This window comes from Geotrypetes seraphini, chromosome 10 (assembly GCF_902459505.1).
Source record: "Geotrypetes seraphini chromosome 10, aGeoSer1.1, whole genome shotgun sequence".
Classification (NCBI taxonomy): Eukaryota; Metazoa; Chordata; class Amphibia; order Gymnophiona; family Dermophiidae; genus Geotrypetes; species Geotrypetes seraphini.
This window is the reverse complement of record NC_047093.1, coordinates 48025322-48047225: the sequence shown is the minus strand read 5'-3', so window position 1 is coordinate 48047225 and position 21904 is coordinate 48025322. Positions and strand designations below refer to the sequence as shown.

Sequence of the window (21904 nt, the reverse complement as noted above, 5' to 3'; positions counted from 1 at the left end):
AGCAAGTTTCAAGTTTATTATTGATTTGATTAATCGCTTATTCAAAATTCTAAGCGATGTACAAAGGAATAAAATAATGAATTACAATTATCAAGGGGAAACAAACCAGATAAATACGACTGACTTGTCAAGACATATGGCACAAAAGGAAAAAATAGGGAAAGAAATACAAAGTTAATGATAGTAAGTAAGACGAGTAAGGAAAAAAACAATAGGAAGGGGGAAAACGGTGAGCTTCAAAGAAATTAAGAACTAAGGTTCAGTTGATGCACCTAATCTGATTTTCTAGTTGGTATACCTAACCTAATTTACTAGTTGTCAAATGCATCTTTAAAAAGAAAGCATTTTAACTTGCTCTTAAATCTATCTAAATTATGTTCTTCCCGTACATGAATTGAGAGTAAATTCCATGTTTGGGGTGCTGTGATGGAGAAAATTCCAGCTACGTATAAATATGATTTCAGCCAGTTTATTTTCTAATTTTATTAATATGCATGGTCATCATAGGTAAAGTTAATTACTACAAACGCGGAGCTGCCACTTACTGGAGGTCCTTGGTCTCCCTTCTGTCCTGGAGGTCCCATTAAAAGAGGAGATTGGGTAGGCTCAGGGAATCCAAACAGCATATAAGAATCGGTGGCAATATTGCTCGAGTGTTGACTTGCTCTGGTGACGGAACGAAAGGATTCCAGAGATGGTTTGGTGTAAAGAAGTGAAATAACAGTCGGATATAATTTTTTATTCCACTGCTGCTTTGTTTTAACAATTCCATCCATCACAGTTTCCGAGTTTGGTTTATGAGCCATCGAGTAGAAATCCTTAGTCAGGTTCCCTGAATTATTTCTCAGCAGCTTCACAGGACTGGTTGTCCCATGAGACTTGATGAGTTTCCCTTGGTCTAATTTCTTTCTGATCTCTTCCTCTGGCTTTATCCTGTGAGTGGTTGCATTGTGGAAATCAGGCAGAATGCTGGCAAAATTATGTTTTTCTTCTCTTTTCAAAGACGTAGGCTGATATATTCTAAGAGCAGGCCTAGTTGTCATCATTTGGCTGCTGCCTGCCTGGGATGCATTTCTAGCAAAAATGGAAGATGGGATTTTCTTAAGGTCACTTGAACTGGTGATCAGTCTCAGAGATAACAGTTTACTACGTACGGCTAATGCTTCTCTATTTCTGAATGGTGGTGTAGTAGCAACAATCCCTGGAAGGATCCTTGTGGTCCAGCTAATCAAATCCTTCACTGGATACTCAGTTTTAGGATCAGTGCAATGTGTAGTATTCATATCTCTAGGTAAGAATGAAACCGGCGGTAGGAAATTCAGCCAATAAGTGTTCATCTGCTTACACCGCTTCTTCAGGTATCGGCAGTAGTTACGAGCCCGCTTGGCAGAAGGATAAATGTCAAACTGACAAATGGCACCCTCAAACTGTACCGAGTGTTGGTTTATTTTTCCTAACAGGAAAGATCCTTCCGGATCAAATGCCTCATTTTTTTTCAAGAGTAAATCTGCATCTGCACTTTCTTTACCACAAGAAGTTAATAATGTGACCTGTTGGTCTCTGATGTCAATGGCAAGATTATGCCACTGCCCATCATGAATATTATAATCAAAATATACAGACTGTTTATGGCCTACATGTACTATTATTTTATATGGAATGAACTGGACCCCTAGCTGCAGTTTATGTCTTTTACTTTTGACAGTAAATAAAAAAGCATCATTAATGCGGTGGGAACACAAACTTAGCACCAGGAACACATCCGTGCCAAAAGGAGCAGGAATAACTGTTCTGATCGGTGCCTTGATGAGTGTCTTCTGCGTGAAAAGAACTCCTGATTTGAAAGGAATGACCCCCCGAGGCAACGAGCATAGTGAAGGCCAACCAGTTGACGTTTGGTTTCTCATAAGGCCCAGTCTTTGAAGAACGTTCACACCTGGAAGCAAAAGTACAAAAAAAATAAAAATAAATCACAACTAGTACAGAAAGCGATCAATATTCAGCTGCATAAAGTATCTAAGCTACACATGTCAAACTATACATATAAACAATGAAGCTTTCCATATAAACAGTGGTGCAGAATATCCATTTTTAATTTAAACCATCCAAGTTAGACATTTCGAGTTATGCCTGTGCTTTGTGTGGCCTGTCTAAACAAGTACAGGCCAGTATTCAAAACAAATGAGTTCACTGCCAGCTGGTAAATTCAAAATTTGCCTATCCATATGTTTTCTTTAACATTATACAGATACTATATGGCCATTTAAATAGGTAAATGAACTAATTCTATTCATATCAATATTTGGCTGGTTAGGGGTGGAGCAAGAATGGCCCTAAAATGACTGAGGTAGGAGTGAAACTCAATGGCTATCTTGATAATTTATCTACTTTGTTTAGGCTGGTTATAATCACTTCCTTTAAATAATAATTCATTGAAGATGCAATAGAGAAAAGCATTACTCAAACATGCAGAATTCTGTAAACCTTTTTATGCAGAATTACCCCATCTTATGTCCTGACCTTGTTCCGTTGGCTCTGCCATCCTATCAATCCTTATCTTGGCTTGCTCTCCCCCCAGCACACACATGATTTTGCTCTTGCTCAGCCTCCTCAGATTCAAAACGCCTACACCAGCTTTCTCCTTTCCCCAATCCCTCAAAGCAAGATCTCCAGCTCTATCTCGGGATACATTCTGTTCAAAAATACTTGCGAGATGGATATCCATATACTGGAAACGTCCAGCATGAACAGCCATTTTACAAACTGAAATGTCCAAATTATGAATAGGGAAACAAGAGATATGGACAAGGGATATGGCAGGAACGTCCATCTTATAAAATGACCACAAAGACCTCCATGCAGAGCAGAGAGGTAGCCTTATGGTTAGGACATTAGTTTGAGAATCAGAGGACCCAGGTTCAAATCTCACTTCAGTTGTTTCTGATTTTTTTTTTTTTTTTTTTTAATTGTGAGCCCTTCAGGAGCAGAAAAATACATAAAAACATAAGAATTGCCGCTGCTGGGTCAGACCAGTGGTCCATCGTGCCCAGCAGTCTGCTCCCACAGCGGCCCTTAGGTCAAAGACCAGTGCCCTAACTGAGACTAGCCTTACTTGCGTATGTTCTGGTTCAGCAGGAACTTGTCTAGCTTTGTCTTGAATCTCTAGAGGGTGTTTTCCCCTATAACAGCCTCAGGAAGAGCGTTCCAGTTTTCCACCACTCTCTGGATGAAGAAGAACTTCCTTACGTTTGTACGGAATCTATCCCCTTTTAACTTTAGAGAGTGCCCTCTCGTTCTCCCTACCTTGGAGAGGGTGAACAACCTGTCTTTATCTACTAGATAAGTTGGAAATTACATTTACACAGTTCTAAATAACTTGGGTCTAAAAATTGTTAATAAGGGATACCTCTAAAATACAAATTCATTGATTGAATAAGATAAGACCGGTGGCGATTTAACACCTGAAGTTCCCCGCTAAAAGATAATGGTTATGCGCTGGAGGTGGTATAACTGAGGCCTTGTTTAAAATATATAATATGAATATATCATGGTAATGAATATATCATGGTAAGCTATAAGAGTTTATAACCAACTCGGAGCATACTTCATATGAACTGATTGAGTGCTTTATAGCTTTCGAGTATAAATATTTATACAAATTTGACTATCTTAAAAATAGAACTGCTATTACCAAGCATATCCCCCTCAACCATCTCTTTTCCAAGCTGAAGAGTGCTAATCTCTTTAGCCTTTCCTCAAGAGAGGAATTTTATCCCCTTAAATCATTTGGAAGCTCTTCTTTGACCTTTTTTAATTTCGCTATATCTTTTTTGAAATACAGCAACCAGAATTGAACGCAATACTAAAGGCGAAGTCACACTATGGATAGATTCAGAGGCATTATAATATTTTTAGTCTTATTTACCATCCCTTTCCTAATAATTCCTAGCATCCTATTTGCTTTTTTGGCTGTTGCTACACATTGGGCATATTGTCTATGATTACACCTAGATCTTTTTCTTAGGTGCTGACTAGAGAATGATATGGGACAAATTTTTCCCCATCCCCGTGGGACCTCATTTTCTCATCCCATCCCGGCAAGTTCTTTTCCTGTCCCTGTCCCATTTCTGCAAGCTCTGTCCTCATCTGTACAAGCCTCAAACACTTTAAAATCATAAGTAGCAACATTCTAGAGCTCAGATTGTGATGTCATAATGCCTCATTCCACCAATGCCTAAGCTCTGTCCTCATCTGCACAAGCCTCAAATACTTTAAAATCATAAGTGTTCGAGGCTTGTGCGGTTAAGGCAGAGCTTACAGGAATAGGACAGGGACAGTGACAAAACTCGTGAGGACGGGACAGGGAAATTGAGTTCCTGCGGGTATGCAGTTAAGGCAGAGCTTACAGGAATGGAGCAGGGACATGGACAGCGACAAAACTCGGGATGGAGAAATTGAGTTCCTGCGGAGATGGGGAAAAATTTGTCCTGGTGTCATTTTCTACACAGCACCACTCTAGAAATCAAAATGTAGTAAAAGTGAGCCAAGTATAGGACAATCAAGCCATTGTGACATCACTGATGAGGTTGACTCTTAGGCATTGGTGGAATGAAATATTATGACATCATAATTTCAGCTCTGGATACCAGAGAGAAACTTTTCACACTATTTATTTATTCAGTTTTTTTATACTGTTCTCCCAAGTAGAGAATGACATAGAGACAAATTTTTCTCCATCACCACCGAAACTCATTTTTCCGTCCCATCCCTGCAAGTTCTTTTCCTGTCCCTAACCATAGAAACATAGAAAGATGACGGCAGAAAAGGGCTATAGCCCATCAAGTCTGCCCACTCTACTGACCCACCCCCTTAAGTCTATACCCTAATGACCCAATTCCTTAACTTGACCCTCGTAGGGATCCCACATAGGTATCCCATTTATCCACATAGGTAGCTCCATCCTCATCTGAACAAGCCTCAAACACTAAAATCATAAGTGTTCGAGGCCTGTGTGGTTAAGGCAAAGCTTACAGGAATGGGGAAAAATTTGTCCCCGTGTCATTCGCTAGTGCTGACTCCTAAAGTGGACCCTAGCATTTGGTAACTATGATTCGTATTATTCTTTCCAATGTGCATCACTTTGAATTTGTCCACATTAAATCTCATCTGCCATTTGGATGCCCAGTCTTTCAGTTTCCTAAGGTCATCCTGCAGTTTTTCATAGTCCATACTCGTATGTGTTTTAACCAAGTTTCCAAGTTTATTCATTTTTTGTTTTACCGTCCATCATAGGTATCTAGACTGTTTATGATTTTAAAAATAGTAAAAGTTAAAACAAAAGAAAAACTTAATCTTAAAATATTGAGTAGGGAGAAGACAGACTAGACATACAGGAAACAAGTAGGGAAGTGGGAGAAGGGAAGAAAGTTAGGAAAAAGTTAGGTGGACGGTAAGCACAAAAGGAGGAGGGACTCTTCTAGTTTGCATCTTTCGGTAAAAAGGAGTGAATCCATATCGAAGGTGGCATGGAAAAGGAAGGTTTTAAGTTTGGATCCAAATGTTTTTAGGGATGACTCATGTCTGAGATCATTGGGCATTGCATTCCAGAGTGTTGGGCCTTGACAGAGAAGATTGATTTCTGAGTGGTTTCGTAAAAAATATCTCATACGGAGGGGATTACAAGAAGGTTTTGTGAGGTAGATCTTAAAGAGCAAGAAGAGGAGGAAGGGATTATAAGTTTATCTATGAAAGCCGGGGAATTTAAAAGTTTGGCTTTAAAGGGGAGGAGTAATTTGTGAGTGATCCGATGTGAGATGGGGATCCAATGGGATTTCCGAAGCAGATGGGTCAACTTTGAATGCGGTTACCTTAGCCAGTTAAGTGACTTTTTTTTAAAATGCAATATGGATGTCTAAATGCCAGTTTTCAGATGTCCAAAACAATAAGAGAACTACTAGAATAACACCGTATTACTGCAAAAATATGCACAAAGGAGTTTTTTTTAAAGACCTGTGATTCTAATTCATGGCTGCACCAAATGTTCTGGGGTTCTTTTTCTTCTTTTAAAAACAACATTAATCGGTTGTCTTTTGGGACAACACAACCAGAGAGTCCCCTATAACCTAAGGGTGAAAATCTATCACAACTGGACCACACCCACTCAGTGCTCCCCAGCGGAGTCCACCATTCTTGATTTTATTTATTCATATATTTTCTGGGAGGACGGGATATAAATCACAAATAACTAACTAACTAAATAAATATATATGTTACTCAACACTTAAAACCAGGCAGAAGCAGAATAAAGCGTTCGGTCTGTCACCAGGTTACTTACTTTCTCATTTTTCTTGGAGTCATTCTAATAAAAACACACGGAGAGCGCAGCTATTTACATACCTGTCAATACAAGAAGCTCCTTGATAGAACCTTTTCTTTTCAGGCTGTCAAATTGAATACATGGCTCGGTAAAATGATGTTAGAAGCTTCTTCTTATTTAGATTTTAGGAAATTGCTAAAGACTCAGTTATTTAATAAGCTGATATCTTAACGCTTCTCTCTTAACTTAATTTATGTTATTTTATCACTTGCATTTTTATCTATATGGTCCGAGTTTTATTCTGATGTATTATTGAAATGTATGTATAGTTTCCTTGCTGTATTTTTCCAGGATATTATTACGGAACTGTATGTATTATTTCTTGTGTTGTAAGCTGCTTAGAACCTCCCCGGTATGGCGGCATACAAATAAATTATTAATATTATATGTAATCATTCAAACACGAAGCAAGAGAACAAATATGGACACACTCCATAACTAAAACCAACAGGATGGCTCAAAATTACTACCTGCAGAGCCCTGGAGTCCCAAAAAAAATGATTTTAATCCCCTTCTGTATAACAAAGAAGTTACATTCCCGATGGTCCTAAGGCAGGGCTGTCCATATTGTGGATCACAAACCCAAATGGGGCCAAAACCTGGGATGGGCTATAGACCGAAACGTTGCCTTCGACGGTTGCGTGCTTTCTGTGGCTATGACAATGGAAAAAGCTTGATGTGCACATCCCATAAAACTCCAGCCTTAAAATTAATCAGGGAAATATTCAATGGGCAGTACCCACATAAAGTTAAAAAGATAAGTTATCCATCTTGTATAAGTTGGGTAGCTGAATACGGGGCTCTGACTTTAAATCAGGGATCTCAAAGTCCCTCCTTGAGGGCCGCAATCCAGTCGGGTTTTCAGGATTTCCCCAATGAATTTGCATTGAAAGCAGTCCATGCACATAGATCTCATGCTTATTCATTGGGGAAATCCTGAAAACCCGACTGGATTGCGGCCCTCAAGGAGGGACTTCGAGACCCCTGCTTTAAATGAATAAGTTATTTGTTTTAAGCTATGACTGACATTTTTGCTGCCCGGTCTGTATGGAACACTTAACTGAACAGTGGCCAATTATCACTGCTATTTGTATAACTTTAGGCAAAGGAAAGATATACCCCTCCCTCCCAATCTAAAACAAAATGCCATAACCAGTGGCATAGTAAGGGGGGGTCCGCCCTGGGTGCCATCTTGGTAGGGCCACGGCACCTGTCCTCCTCTCTGCCCGCCGCTCCATCCCAACCCCCCTGCCGTGTGTGTGCGCCCCTTCCCTTCTCTCATACATTTTTCATTTTCCCAGCGCGAGCAGTATCACGAACTTTCTGCCCATGTCAGTGTTGGATCGCTCTGATGTCACTTCTGGGTCCCACGCCTAGGAAGTGATGTCAGAGGGAAAGCAGACACAATACGGGCAGCATGTTTGTGATGCTGCTCACACTGGGAAAATGAAAGAGAAGGGAAGGGGGCTTGTGCGCGGCAGGGGGGTCAGGAAGGAGCGGGAGGGGGGCAACGCCACTGGCCATAACTTAGGGCTCCTTTTATCAAGCCGCGCTATCGGGGTTAACACGCGTGACGTTTCATCACGTGTTAATCCCGCGCTGGCCTAAAAACTACCGCCTGCTCAAGGGCGGCGGTAGCGACTAGCGCAGCCGGCGGTTTAGTGCATGTTAAACCGCTAGCGCGGCTTGATAAAAGGAGCCCTTAGTGGCATCCAACTTCAGAGGCAAAAAATATTCAGAAGGTTGAGTGCATCCTCCCCTCCGCCCAGCCACTAATCTAATAATTATTGTGTGGTAAAAGCCCAAATTTCCCACTCCCTCCCATACCAAGCCACCCCATTCCACTGCCCATACCTTCAGAAGGATATGGCGTTACTCGAGAGAGTTCAGAGGAGAGCGACACGTCTGATTAAAGGGATGGAAAACCTTTCATACGCTGAGAGATTGGAGAAACTGGGTCTCTTTTCCCTGGAGAAGAGACTTAGAAGGGATATGATAGAGACTTACAAGATCATGAAGGGCGTAGAGAGAGTAGAGAGGGACAGATTCTTCAAACTTTTGAAAAATAAAAGAACAAGAGGGCATTCGGAAAAGTTGAAAGGGGACAGATTCAAAACGAATGCTAGGAAGTTCTTCTTTACCCAACGTGTGGTGGACACCTGGAATGCGCTTCCAGAGGGCGTAATAGGGCAGAGTACGGTACTGGGGTTCAAGAAAGGATTGGACAATTTCCTGCTGGAAAAGGGGATAAAGGGGTATAGATAGAGGATTACTGCACAGGTCCTGGACCTGTTGGACCGCCGTGTGAGCGGGCAGCTGGGCGCAATGGACCCCAGGTCTGACCCAGCGGAGGCATTGCTTATATTCTTATATGCTGTCCAGCTTACACAGATAAATTAGACAGAGACTAGTGTATCTTGCCACTCTCTACATAACTTTAAGCCCCACTGCCAGATCACCCCAAATCCGACCCCAACTTAAAAGCATAATTTTGGTCAAATCTTGAGTCATACTGTGATAGGTTAAGCATTTGCCACTGATGTTTTTTAGAACATTAACACTTGCCCAGTCTGTACCCACTGATAATATTCAAAAGCACTTATGCAGTTAACACCAATATCTATAAATCCCAATTCAGAAACATTTGCTAAGAAAGAAAATAATTTACCTTCAGATGTTCCATGTATAAATCCCAAGCAACAGGTAAAACATAAAGTTAAGCAGAGAAAGCTGAAGCCGCTGGAAGTAAAAACAAAAACAAATCAAGACTCATAAAATAAGATTATTATTTGATTACACACGCACACTCAAACACACATACACAATGGAAATGGGAAGATGCGAGGGGGGGGGGGCAGAGAGGATGAGAGGTGCCAGCTTCGGGAATCATGTCACACAATCATTTAACAGTATATAAGGAAGTGCAGCTATGGTGTGGTGTGGTTTAGCCTAAACGGAAACTGAAAACTGAAAATTTGTGTGATGTTAATCCTCAAGTGAATGTTCCTCAAGGGGATTTATATCCGGGCAACGCCGGGTGATCAGCTAGTGCTAAATAAATATAGCCAATAAATGGTCCCAGTATAACTCGAAATAGCTAATAAATGGTCCCAGTATAGCTGATGATGGTGAAATGTAAATCCAAATATAACACAGACTAGCACTGTGGGCACTGCTCTGAATTTGATTGGTTGAGCAGGCAACAGGCAGATGCTGTTCAGTCGATCAAATTCAGATCAGTACTGTCAGGACCTTCAGGGGGTTCAGAGAATCCCCAGCCCAAGAGCCCTGCTTTTTTTGGGGGGAGGGAAGGGTTGGTGGGTTACTTTTTGTTTGATGCACACTACCTACTAGAGGTATGCACGGGAACGGGGATCACAGGAATCCCCCCTAATCCATGGGACTCCCACGGGAACCCCCCTCTGGCCCACGGGACTCCCACGGGGACCCCCCTCTAGCCAACGAGACTCCCACGGGGATGGAAGACTTTGGAAGCAGGGCTCGTCCATATAATATAATGGACACGTCAGCCTTAGTAAAAGAGGGGGTTTATAAATTAATTACCTGAACAGAAAACAAAAAAAGGGTTCCACCAAAGAGATTCCACAAGGAAAACAGCAGCGCAGACACAAAAGAAACTGTGGAATTGATGATCCTGTCAGAAGTAATTGCTGCTTTTTATGGGGACGGGCAGAGATGGAGGTAATTCCTTGCGGGGATGGGTGGGAACGGAGAGGATCCTGACAGGGATGGGTGGGGATGGAAAGGATCCTGGCGGGGACGGGCGGGGATGGGTGGGATTTCTGTCCCCGCACAACTCTCTACTACCTACTCAACAAATCAAATTACATCAAGCAAAAAAGTAAACAAAACAAAAAAATAAATTTTAAAAGCAGGGCTGTAGAACTGGGGATTCATTGAATCCCCTGAAAGCCCTCGCTGCACGCTACTGCCATCCATGCTCCTTCTCTGGCCATACCCCCTTTTCAGATTTGTGCATGAGAATTTACAGGTACCACTTTATAGAATATGCTTAGAAAGTTGTGTGCATAAATTCTACTTAGGGCCAATTAGTGCAAATAATTGCTTGTCACTTGGCAATTATTAGCACTGATTGACTGGGGTCCCAAAATGAATACTCAATATCTTGTAACTTAATCAAGCATTTACAGGGAAATTTCAGGTAAAAGGATGCATCCAGTGCCAACACTCTATCCTTCAATTTCAAAAATTCTTTCCTCCTCAACTGAGTGGTTCTAGATACATCCGGAAAAATCCTGACCAAATCCCCACAAAATTTCATTAACCTATTTTTAAAGTAAAGTTTCATAATCAGTATCTTGTCCATCTCGCTCATGCATGTTATTACCAGGGAGGACTGACTCTGAATCACATCCTGTGTGTCTTCCAAAAATTCAGTCAAATTTGAGAATTAAGTTGTACACATAAATCAGTAATGCATAGAGATTTGTATGGGCAACTTTGGCCGCAGTATACAGAATCTATGGGTATGTGCACAAAAGCTTAGACTAATGGTATATACTGTACGTGCATATGTGCACAGATGTGCGTGTAAATATAAAAATTCTGCCTAAGGACAATTCCTAAAATACCCACCTAACTTAAATAGTCTGTATTTACAAGGGGATGTACACAGGGTAGACCAAGGGTAGAATATAGATGTACTGTTCTCCCACTTGCATGTATAACTTACAGCATCCCTGTCAAACTTAGACACATCATACACTTATGCCAGCCTTCTGGTCAACGTAAATAGGGACGCCTAGAATTTAGGCACATCAATAGTGTTCTATGGAAGAACAGAGGCACCAAAGGCCCTTTATGGAACAGGCTTCCACTGCCTAGTTTTCGAATTGGCCTCAGTGTTTAAATATAAATGATCTTGTTGGCTTGTACGCCTCTACGGGCAGTGACATAACGAGGGAGAAAGGTGCCCGGGACCATGGCACCCTTCCCCCACCCTCTTCATTTTATTCCTTATCTGATGTATTTTAATTTTACTGTTTCTTAATTGATGTATTCCAATTTTAACTGATTGTTTTTTATGTTATCTCTAATTTGATTGTATGTATTTTACCATGTTGTGAACCGCTTTGAATCTTTTTTGGTATAGCGGTATCTAAAAATAAATTATTATTATTATTGTTATTATTCTCCACCCCAGCTCTATCTACATGCTTCTTCCCCGTCCCCCACCGTCACGCACCGCTTCCCTTTCCCCATACCTCTGTAACGTTCCTGGCACGAGAAGTAGCCCCTCAACCTGCTGTCGTGCCTGCGCAGGCTCTTCCTCCGACGTCACTTCCTAGGCATGGGTCCAGGAAGTGCCAGCAGAAGAGCCGATGCAGGCATGAAGCAGGTGAGGGGATTTCTGCTCGCCGCTAGGAACATTACGGAGGTAGGGGGGAACGGAAGTGGCGCATGCACGCGGCAATGGAGGGGGGTCAGGGAAGGAGCGGGGAGAGGAGCGAACCCCCCCCCACCCACACACACACACTACCCTTACTATGTTACTGTCTACAATGCATGTTTGGCACACAGTTTTATAAGCATTATGGGCTCCTTTTACAAAGGTCCACTAGCGTTTATAGCGCACGCACCGGAGTAGTGCACGCTAGCCAAAAAATGACCGCCTGCTTAAAAGGAGGTGGTAGCGGCTAGCACACACTATTCCGCGCGTTAAGGCCCTAACGCACCTTTGTAAAAGGAGCCCTATGTCTCCCTTTTAGTATGTATTATATCTTTCTTATTTGAATTTCAGTGGTATTAATATGTACATTTTTTAAAAACTGTTTCATAGTAGTCCTGTTATTAAGGCCCTCTTTTACTAAGGTGCGATAACCGATTAGCGCGCTAATTGATTTACCGCGCGCTAAACACTAATGCGTACATGTTATGGACACATTAGCGATTAGCGTGCTAATTCAATTAGCGCACGCTAATCGGTTAGCGCACCTTAGTAAAAGAGTGGGTAAGTTTCAATTTACTGATGTTGACTTTACCTCATTCATTGTATTTCTGTTTATATTTGGTCTTTTTACTACTGTTATGCCATTAACAAAATTGTAAGTTTTATGTCGAATTATACGTGTTGTACACCGCCCTGGGTGAAAGCTCTTCATAAAGGTGGTTAATATATCTCAATAAATAAATAAATATAAGACTAATTTTCCATGGTTAAAAACATGTTTTATATGTGGAAAATGTTGTTTAAAATAACCTCTGTTAGTTCTGGTTGGATGATCTTCTCTTTCTGTTTGTATTTTTATTGCACTTCTCAATTGTCCAAGCTAGCATACAATAAATTTCATAAAAAATACAAGAAAGAAATAATACAACTCAATAAAACAATTCTAAAACAATTAATAGAGGATGTAACTTTCATTGTATTGATCTGACTGTAAACTTCTTTGGTGCATATTTTGCAATGAAGGTGGCATAGCAAATATAGCTGGAATAAATTATCTGAGTTTGCCCGTCAAGCCCCTTCCTTTGTTTAAAAGCAGACTGAAAACCCACCTTTTTGATATAGCTTTCAATCCTTAACGCTACTCTTCTGCCCTCCAACCCAGCCCGCTGATTAACTGTTCCCCTTAAATGTATCCATGACATCCTGTTTGTCTGTCTTGCCTGTTTAGATTGTAAGCTCTTTCAAGCAGGGACTGTTTTCTTACTCTTTGTGACTCTGTACAGTGCCGCATGCATCTGGTAATGCTATAGAAGTAATTAATAGTAGTAGTAGTGTGAAGAGTTTCAGTCTTTGGGAAGCAGAACTGAGCTTGTGAAGTCATAATGCCTCATTCAACCAATAAGAGCCAACCTCATCAGTGATGTCACAATGGCTTGATTGTCCTGCCCTCCCCTCTTCCCTCCAACCCAGCCAGCTGATTAACCATTCCCCTTAAATGTATCCATGACATCCTGTTTGTCTGTCTTGCCTGTTTAGATTGTAAGCTCTTTTGAGCAGGGACTGTGTCCTTACCCTCTGTGCGCGCTGTGTGCGTCTGGTAGTGCTATAGAAATAATTAATAATAGTAGTAGTAAATTGTAAGAATGTGGGACAAAATGTGACTACCCTAGAGAAGAAGGGAAAGAGAGGGATATGACAGATAATTAGGGCTCCTTTTATGAAGTCGCGTTAGCGGTTTAACGCGCGTAATAGCGTGCGCTAATTTGCCGGCCGCCCTAGCCACTACCGCCTCCTCCTGAGCAGGCGGTAGTTTTTCGGCTAGCGTGAGGGTTAGCGCGTGCTAAAAAGGTTCGTGCGATAAAGCCGTTAAAGGGCTTCGTAAAAGGAGCCCTTAAACACCTCAGAAGACATAAACAAAACACAAGCAGTGAACAGTTTTGGTGAGAAGGAAGTACAGTACTTCACAAAAAAAAAAAAAAAAAAAGGGTTGTGAAAAAGTCAACCACACAAGCAGAAACAGTGAAGGCAAAAAGAGTAAAAAAAAAAAAAAAAGTATAAAAAGATGATTCACAGCTTGCAGTATCAAACAAAATAATGTAAGATAATGAAGGGCTATGTCATTTTTATTCAAAAAATTAGACAAAACAAAATTCTAAATTAGTCAAAAAGTATACTCATATGAGCACTCTGATTATATGACCTTCTAGATCAGCCTATACAATCTTTAATCTTATTGATTGCTATTTTGTAATTTCTTATTATATTTTTCACCGATTCTACATCTTGGATTGATGAGGACTTGAGTTAAAGTTAAGCTATTAAGTATGCTTATGTATATGTTTATGGATATTTGTGTTATGATAACAGTTAATAATCTGCTTTGTTTTGTATTATATTGTAATCTGCATTATATTTTATTTTCTGCCTAACTTTACAAGTTTATACTTGTTCTATTAATTGAAAAATGATAAATAAATTAATTTAAAAAGTACACTCAAAAAACCTCCCAAATAAAAAGGGATATAAAAAAACTAGGTAATTTGAACAAAACTATTTTTTTTTTTTTTTTTAGTCCTTCTTATGAATGTCTCATATAAATTACAGTACCTTGTAATGCTAACTAATTAATGAATCCAAGTTGTAAATCTTACTAAATAAATAATGGTTTTGTTAGCCCACACCCCTACAGAAAATTGGAAATCACTACATTTTTCGGGGCAGGCTAAAAAAAAAGTCCGCATGGGAAGGGTTAGTCAAAAAACTTATCATCAGAATCGATGGGAAACTAGTCCAATGAGTGAGAACAATTTAGCAAGCAAATATCCATTCGCCCGTTTCTTTAAACACAGTCACTCAGCAAAGCCGGATCTCCCCGAAACGCCTCCAGCCCAGCCTACGAGCCGGGGAGCACGGGATAAACTGAAATGGAGCAAAATGCTCCCCCCCCCCCCTTTCTCTGGGATCCCGGCGTGTCCCCCATCCTCAGACGTGAGCCGGGGATCTTCCCCCCAAAGCGTGCCCTCAGCCCCACAGCAATCTCGCCCCCCTCCCTCGGGGGGGGGGGAGTTCTACTCACCCCCTGGACGGGTCCATCACGATTACTTCATTCTTCCTATTTGCCCCATCAGAGCGACGCTTCCTCCGTCCCCATTGGCTGCAGCGTAGCCGCCGGGCAGAAAGGGCGCTGCGAGGAGCCGCAGCCGCGCTTCGGAAGAGCGGACGCCGTTGGGGCCGGGCTGCACTTCTTTCATTGGGGAAGCGGTTCCCTGAGCTGTACATGTGTCCCAGAACCACTCCTCCGCAGCTTCGGAGTGGAAAAGAAAGCTTTGGCCAAGTGGCAAATATTTGAAGACCCGAGTTCTCGCGCTCCCTGCTGCCCCCGTCCGTCCAGAGAGAGGTAAAGCACTGGAGCGATGTGTCTGTGAGCATCCTCGCAACCGGCAATCTATTAGGCGGGCATTCTCGGCTCTCTTAGGTCACTTTTGTAGGGGTGCAGTGAGACCTAGAGATAGGCGACCTTCCCTCGAGGTGGTCCTTTCAGTGTGCCTGAAGCCTGGATAGAGGGCTGCCTTTTACAATTTGGCTTTTATGTGAGACCAAAAGTACACTCAGCCCAGCATCCTTTTTGCAACAGTGGCCGATTCAGTCACAAGTACCTGGCAGCTTCCCAAAAATACCAAGATTTCCATGCTACTGACCCGAGGAATGAACAGTGGCTTTCCCCAGATCTACCTTAATAGTGATTCATGGAGTTTACCTCCAGGAATTTGTCCCAGCCTTATTAAAACTTTAATGTTTAATTGAGATTATTTATTCAGTCCAGAAAAAATTGTATCTTGCCACAGAAAATCAGAAAGAGATCAACATTCAAAGCAGGAAATGATACAGAACAGCTCATTCCTTACTCAGTAGCCTTAGCATGCCTTATGTAGGTCGGTCCCATGTACTAAGACATTTCAGCCATAGCTGGGGAAATGGCCCAGTTTTCCTTTTTCTGAATTAATTGCCATGTCATTAGCGAAAGGCAATTGACACAAATTAGCATGTGAGCTCTTACCACTGCTTATTTTGTAGGCAGTAAGGGCCCATATGCTAAGCTTGCACTAATCAACATGTGGCAATGTCCATAGGCTGATTAATGCAGAAATGCTCACACTCAGCTCCCCACACCGAGACATGCCACATAACATAACAATTCACTTAGGGGTCGTTTTACTAAGGAACATTAACCAATCTAGCAAGTGCTAAATGCTAAGGTGCCCATTATATTCTATGGGAGCCTTAGCATGCGCTAAATTGGTTAACACGCCTTAGTAAAAGGACCCTATATTTACCACAGCTACCTCATAGTTCAGTGTGGTTCACAATAATAAAATACTGTACATGTGAATTATAATCCCAGTTATTAAAAAAAAAAATCAACTAGAAAAGTTTTTAACAATTTTTTAAGTTTGATAGGAATTAGAATTTGATATTACGTCACATTACATTGATGTCTTCTATCCCGCCAATACCTTTCAGTTCTAGGTGGTTTTACAACAAGAAATTAGCCTGGGCATTCCCAGGGAGATTACAAGGTTGATAGCTATAGTATGTGTCAGGATCTGGGAATGGTCGATACGGTTTGGTTAGATCATTTGACAAATTTCTTTGACAAAGTTCTTTCCTGAATGGTTTGTAGATGGGCGTCGTGGTCAGCAGATTTGAGAGGTGGTGGTCTATTTTTGCTGCTCTGGTGGCTAGTAGACCATCATATATTTTTTTGCTTTGCATACCTTTGATTTGGGGATGGATAAAGTGTGCTTGAGTTCTCCTTGGTCTGGATGTGTTTTTCCTGATTAGGCGGTTGTTCAGATAGCTTGGTCCATTTCCATTTAGGGCTTTGAATAGGGTGCAGTAGAATTTGTGTTGTATGCGTGCGTGTACTGGTAGCCAGTGTGAGTCTTGGAAAGCTGAGGTAATGTGGTCGTATTTTTTCAGCAAGTATATTAGTCTTAGGGCTGTGTTTTGGACTATTTGTAATTGTTTTAGCAAGTTGGCGGGGCATGACAGGTAAAGTATGTTTCAGAAGTCCAGGAGTCCTAGGATTATCGCTTGTACTATGAGTTTGAATTGTTTGTTGTTGAAGTATTTTTGGACTTGTCTTAAGTTGCGCATGGTTGCGATTGCCTTCTGAACCATTTTGCTGATTTGAAATTGCATGGTGCAGCCTTTGTCTATCATTATTTCCAGCAGTTTTAGGTTGGATTGTAAGGGATATGTGATGGAGTTTATTTCTAGGTTTATTATGGTTAGGATTTTGTTTCTTTCTAGAAGTAAGAATTTGGCTTTGTCATGGTTGTTTTAATTTGTGGTCTCTCATCCATTTTGACACTGTTTCTAGTGCAATGTGTAGTCTGTTCGTTGTGTTGGGGGTGGTTTGGTCGAAAGGCAGGAGGATGGTGATATCACATTACCAAAACTCATGTCCCACAAACGAGCCTGGTAGGATAGAATTCTATTGCAAAATCATTTATACAAACAACCTTTTACAGAAAGGAAAGCAAATAGTTTGGATTCAGGAGTGAGACACTTTGGGGTTCATAATAATAATAAAAAAGTCTACAAAGTGGCCTAAATGGGTACTTGGACGATCAAAAAGCCTAATCGTCCAAATACCCATAACCAAACTGGTTTTAGATGTATCTAAAACCAGCTTAGACCTTTCTCCTGCCTCTAAACACATAGAGCGAAAAGAGGCGTTTTTAGAGGAGGGGAAAGGGCAGGAGGTGGGCCGACCTATACATAGGCGTACAGCAGGTATAACCAAAGATTTTGACAGGTTGCCTAGTTGGCACTTATACATTTTGACTTAGACCAAGTCAAAACAGGTATAAGTGCTGAAAAAGGGGCCGCTGAGCTGATCGCGGCTGCCGTGATCAGCTCAGCGACCCTGGCAACCTGCTCACTCCCTACCGCAACGATCGAGGCAGGAGAGATGCCTTATTTCCCCTGCTGCAATAATGATTCCCTGAAGTGTCGCCAACTGCAGCACTTCGGATCGCTATCGTAGCAGGAGAGATAGCCAATCTCTCCTGCCATGATGCACCTCCTCAATCGGCTGGGGCAGGAAGGAGCCCAACCCCTCCTGCCCGGCAACCCCCCCGACTCGACATGAGCAGGAGGTAGCCCAACCCCTCCTGCCCCAGCAACCCCCTCCCTGATCAGATTGGGTATGAGGGAGCCCAATCCCTCCTGCTCTGGCGATCCCTCTACCCCTCACCTCCACTAAGATACAGGCAGGAGGGATCCCAGGCCCTCCTGCCCTGATGCAGCCCCCCCCATGACCACCCCCAAACCCCTGATTGGCCCCCTGAACACCCACCCCCACCTGCTGACCCGTGAGACCCCCCCCCCGCTGACCCTGCAACACCCCACCAGTACCCGTAACACCCCCTCCTCTTTACCTTAAAAAAGTTGGATGGACAGAATTGGTCCAGTTGCCTTGGTCCAGTTGCTCTAGGCACATGGGGGCTCGGGGGGGGGGGAATCATGGGGGGGCTGGGATCCCTCCTGCCCATATCTTAGTGGGGGTGGGGGTAGGGGGGTCACCAAGGCAGGAGGGGTTTGGCTCCCTCCTGTCCGATCCGATTGGGGGGATGGCTGGGGCAGGAGGGGTTGGGCTCCTTCCTGCCCGTATCATGTCAGGGAGGGTCAGGAGGGGTTGGGTTCCCTCCTTCCCCAACCAATCATGGGGCTGCGTCAGGGCAGGAGTGGTTGAGCTCCCTCCTGCCCGATCTTGTCGGGGAGGGGTGGGGGGGGGTGGATCGTGGCTAGAGAGATTGGCTATCATGGTTTGGAGTTTTCATAGCAAAAAATTACATTTTCTAACTAGGGCATTGATTTGTGCATCTAATGATAAATTATGATCTGGATGAATCCCCCCCCCTCAATAAAAATAAAAAATTAGCATGTGAGTAGTACAACCACTTTTGAAACATACTGTGGGGTGTTTCAGCACCCCTGTGGTAAGCATGCTATATAGCTTAGTAAAAGAACTCCTTAAGGAATAAGACAGAAAGGGGCCATTTTAATAAAAGTGCATTAGATTGTGCACTTAATATGCTTTAAAGCAAGAAGATAACATGTGCCAAGTGCAGAACTAATGCAATACATAGTGGGAGGCATGCCTTGCATGTAACCTGCAGTTACCCCATTAAAATGCTCATTAGCTCATTGTACTTAGGCCAGTTACTTAGACCTGGATGTTCTAAAATCATTGCTAAAATCCGGTGGGTCTGATTTTAATTTGTAGTTAGCATGGAAGCACTTGGCAACTCCTTCTTAGGAGGTGATAAGTGGTCCTGCGCTAACTGCGTAGTAGCACACGGTAAGCGCAATGCATCAGTGCAAACAATCTCTACACTCATTCTCCATCCACATCCTGTCCAGTTCCAGCCTCTTCTCAAAAACGACCTTCACTTGAGTTACCACATGCTAACTGTATATATACCACATATATTTACAGTTTAATAAAGGGGCCCCAAAGACCTGGAAACTAATCACCTATTAAAAATGAACACCTACAGATTCACTGGTACTATCATGCTGGAAGTTGTCTGAGTACTAATCCCCGTTCTAGAACTCAAAAAGGCACCATGTGGGTTGGTTCATAAAATATGCAGCTTGATAATACACTTGCAGGGGAAATTCAATCTAAGAAGCCCACCAGGCTTTAATATTCAAGGTCTCAAAAGGAAATATTCTTTCCTCTTCTTCTGCTTAACCCTTGCTACGTCTGGAAAAGCAAGTAATTTTACTTTATTTGCAGAAACTGAAAATAAAGGTTACAAAAGTATAGCCAGGGGCATAATCGAAAGGGACATCTAAGTCCGTTTTCGTCTAAGTCACAAGTCGTCCAAAATAAAAAAACAGCCTAGGACACATTTGCGAAAAATAAGTCCAATATTTTTTTTCTTTCGAAAATCATCTAACTATACGTCCTGCTGATCTGATCATCCAAGTCACTAAAGCGTCCATCTTTATACCACATTTTCACCCAACTTTTCATCCAAGTCAAAAACGCCTAGAACAAGACCTGTTGGATGTGGCAGGGGTCTGCAAAGTTATGGACTGAACACCCAGAAATGGCACCTAAATAGTGGGGTACCTTACAGGGCACTGCTGTGAACTTCACAAAAAGGGTTCCATGTCTTCTCCTCACTACAGCTCCCTTATAGGTCATGGTGAGCCCCCCAAACCACCTCCATAATCCCCTGGACCCACTTATCTATCACCCTAATAGCCCTTATGGCTGTAGGAGCCACTTATATGCCAGTTAAAAAAGGGTTTTGGGGGTGAATAGGGGAGTGTACATGTTTAAGTATCAATGCAGTGATTACAGGGGCTTATGGGCATGGATCCTCCTCTCCATGAGTCCCTAACCCACCCTCAAGCCACCTCTGTGCTGGACGACTAGGTTTTCCTATGCCAGGCTGCCAGGTAATAATAATAATAATAATTTTTATTCTTATATACCGCCAAAGCCATGGTAGTCCAAGGCGGTTTACAACAAGATGTACTGGACAATCAGCGAAGAGGTTACAATTCAAAGTCATCAATACAATCTTACATAATGGAAGAAGTGGAAAGCTATATATTTCTTAGGTTACTGGTTGAATTAGCAGAGCTATAAAAATTCATAGTTTACAAATGGTGATGGTGGTTTGGAGGCTGAATTTTAAAGGTGTGATGAATATTTTTTGTGGGGGTGGGGGGTCAGTGATCACTGGGGTAGTGTGTGGGGGTCTGTTTTATGTGCTCGCAGTGCTTATCTGGTGACTTTTGGTGGGTTTTTGTGACTTAGACCATGTTATACATGGTCTAAGTCACAACGTCCAAGTTCTGTCGATCATGGGCTGTATAACTTTCGGTTATACATGCTGTACGACTAAGTCTAAGCCGGCCCACGTCCCGCCCAACTCCTGCCCTTGACACTCCTCCCGAAACGTCCTGTTTAGCTTTGGTCGTTCCGCGGCACTGTGAAGGCCTAGGTCGTTTAGAAATACATCCAAAACCCATTTTTATTATCGGCACTTGGACATATTTGGGAAATGTTCGTCCAAGTGCTGACTTAGGCCGGTTTTTGGATGTTTTTCTCTTTCGATTATGAGCCCCTTAGGATCCGGTCTCTGTCTGGTTCCAACATATAGGGGGTCTTTTACTAAGGTACGCTAGCCGATTTAGCTTCGCTAAATATTAGCGCACGCTAAATGCTAATGCGCCCATTATATTCTATGGACGCATTAGCATTTAGCGTGTGCTAAATTAGCTAGCACACCTTAGTAAAAGACCCCCATCATTTACAATTAATATTGCTGGTAATGCTGTCTTGGCATTGTCCTCCACAGCTGTAGAAAGATTCGGAGTCCTAATGTACCTCAGACTTCTCACACAGGGCCTGGTCAATCTTTTTCTTAACAAATGGTGGTATATAATAAGTCCTACATATAGGATGGCATGATAGGAATGGGATCTTCAAAACCTCAAACATATCTTCTAAAAGTAAGGAGACATAACTGGCAATACAAATTTATTGTGGTTGGAGCTACAGCCTAGGCACCCTGAGGTTGTGCGTGCAGGCCCACGCTGCTCCTTGTGACCCTGGATAGGTCACCTGCTCCCTCATTGCCCCAGGTACATTAGACAGACTGTGAGCCCACCGGAACAGTCAGGGAATCATGCTTGAGTACCTGAATAAATTCATATAAACCGTTCTGAGCTCCCCTGGGAGAACGGTATAGAAAATTGAATACATAAATGAAACACGGAGTTCTTCGCCTCACTAAATTATCCAAATTCTTGATCTTTCTGTGTAAAATAGTGTTATCTTTATTCAAAACAGACTTTTTCATGACATCCATCCTTTTCATGGTTTCTTGCGCTAGTATGGATGCCACTTCCTGAGATTTTGTGGGAGACTGAAGTTCAGTTTAACCGATTTAAATTTTACGGTAAGTGAGTTCTCCATAACATAAGAATTTGTAATTTGTAATTTATTTCTTATATACCGCTACATCCATTAGGTTCTAAGCGGTTTACAGAAAATATACATTAAG

General features: G+C 42.2%; 2 protein-coding genes across 2 annotated transcripts in view; one reads left to right on the top strand and one right to left on the bottom strand.

Moving 5' to 3' along the window:
• LOC117367941 (collagen alpha-1(XXVII) chain B-like) overlaps nucleotides 1–15238 on the bottom strand; it is a 299681-nt gene extending 284443 nt beyond the window's left edge. The window contains exons 1-3 of the mRNA XM_033961061.1: nucleotides 14884–15238; nucleotides 9045–9115; nucleotides 546–1936 (exon numbers count right to left, since the gene is read on the bottom strand). Of these exons, the coding sequence (XP_033816952.1) occupies nucleotides 546–1936; nucleotides 9045–9115; nucleotides 14884–15236 (1815 nt within the window). The 5' untranslated portion in view covers nucleotides 15237–15238. The remainder of the gene's footprint in view (nucleotides 1–545; nucleotides 1937–9044; nucleotides 9116–14883) is intronic.
• The window catches only part of GAS7 (growth arrest specific 7), a 93938-nt gene continuing 87098 nt past the window's right edge, over nucleotides 15065–21904 (top strand). The window contains exon 1 of the mRNA XM_033961063.1: nucleotides 15065–15204. The gene's annotated coding sequence lies outside the window, so the exon portion shown is untranslated. The remainder of the gene's footprint in view (nucleotides 15205–21904) is intronic.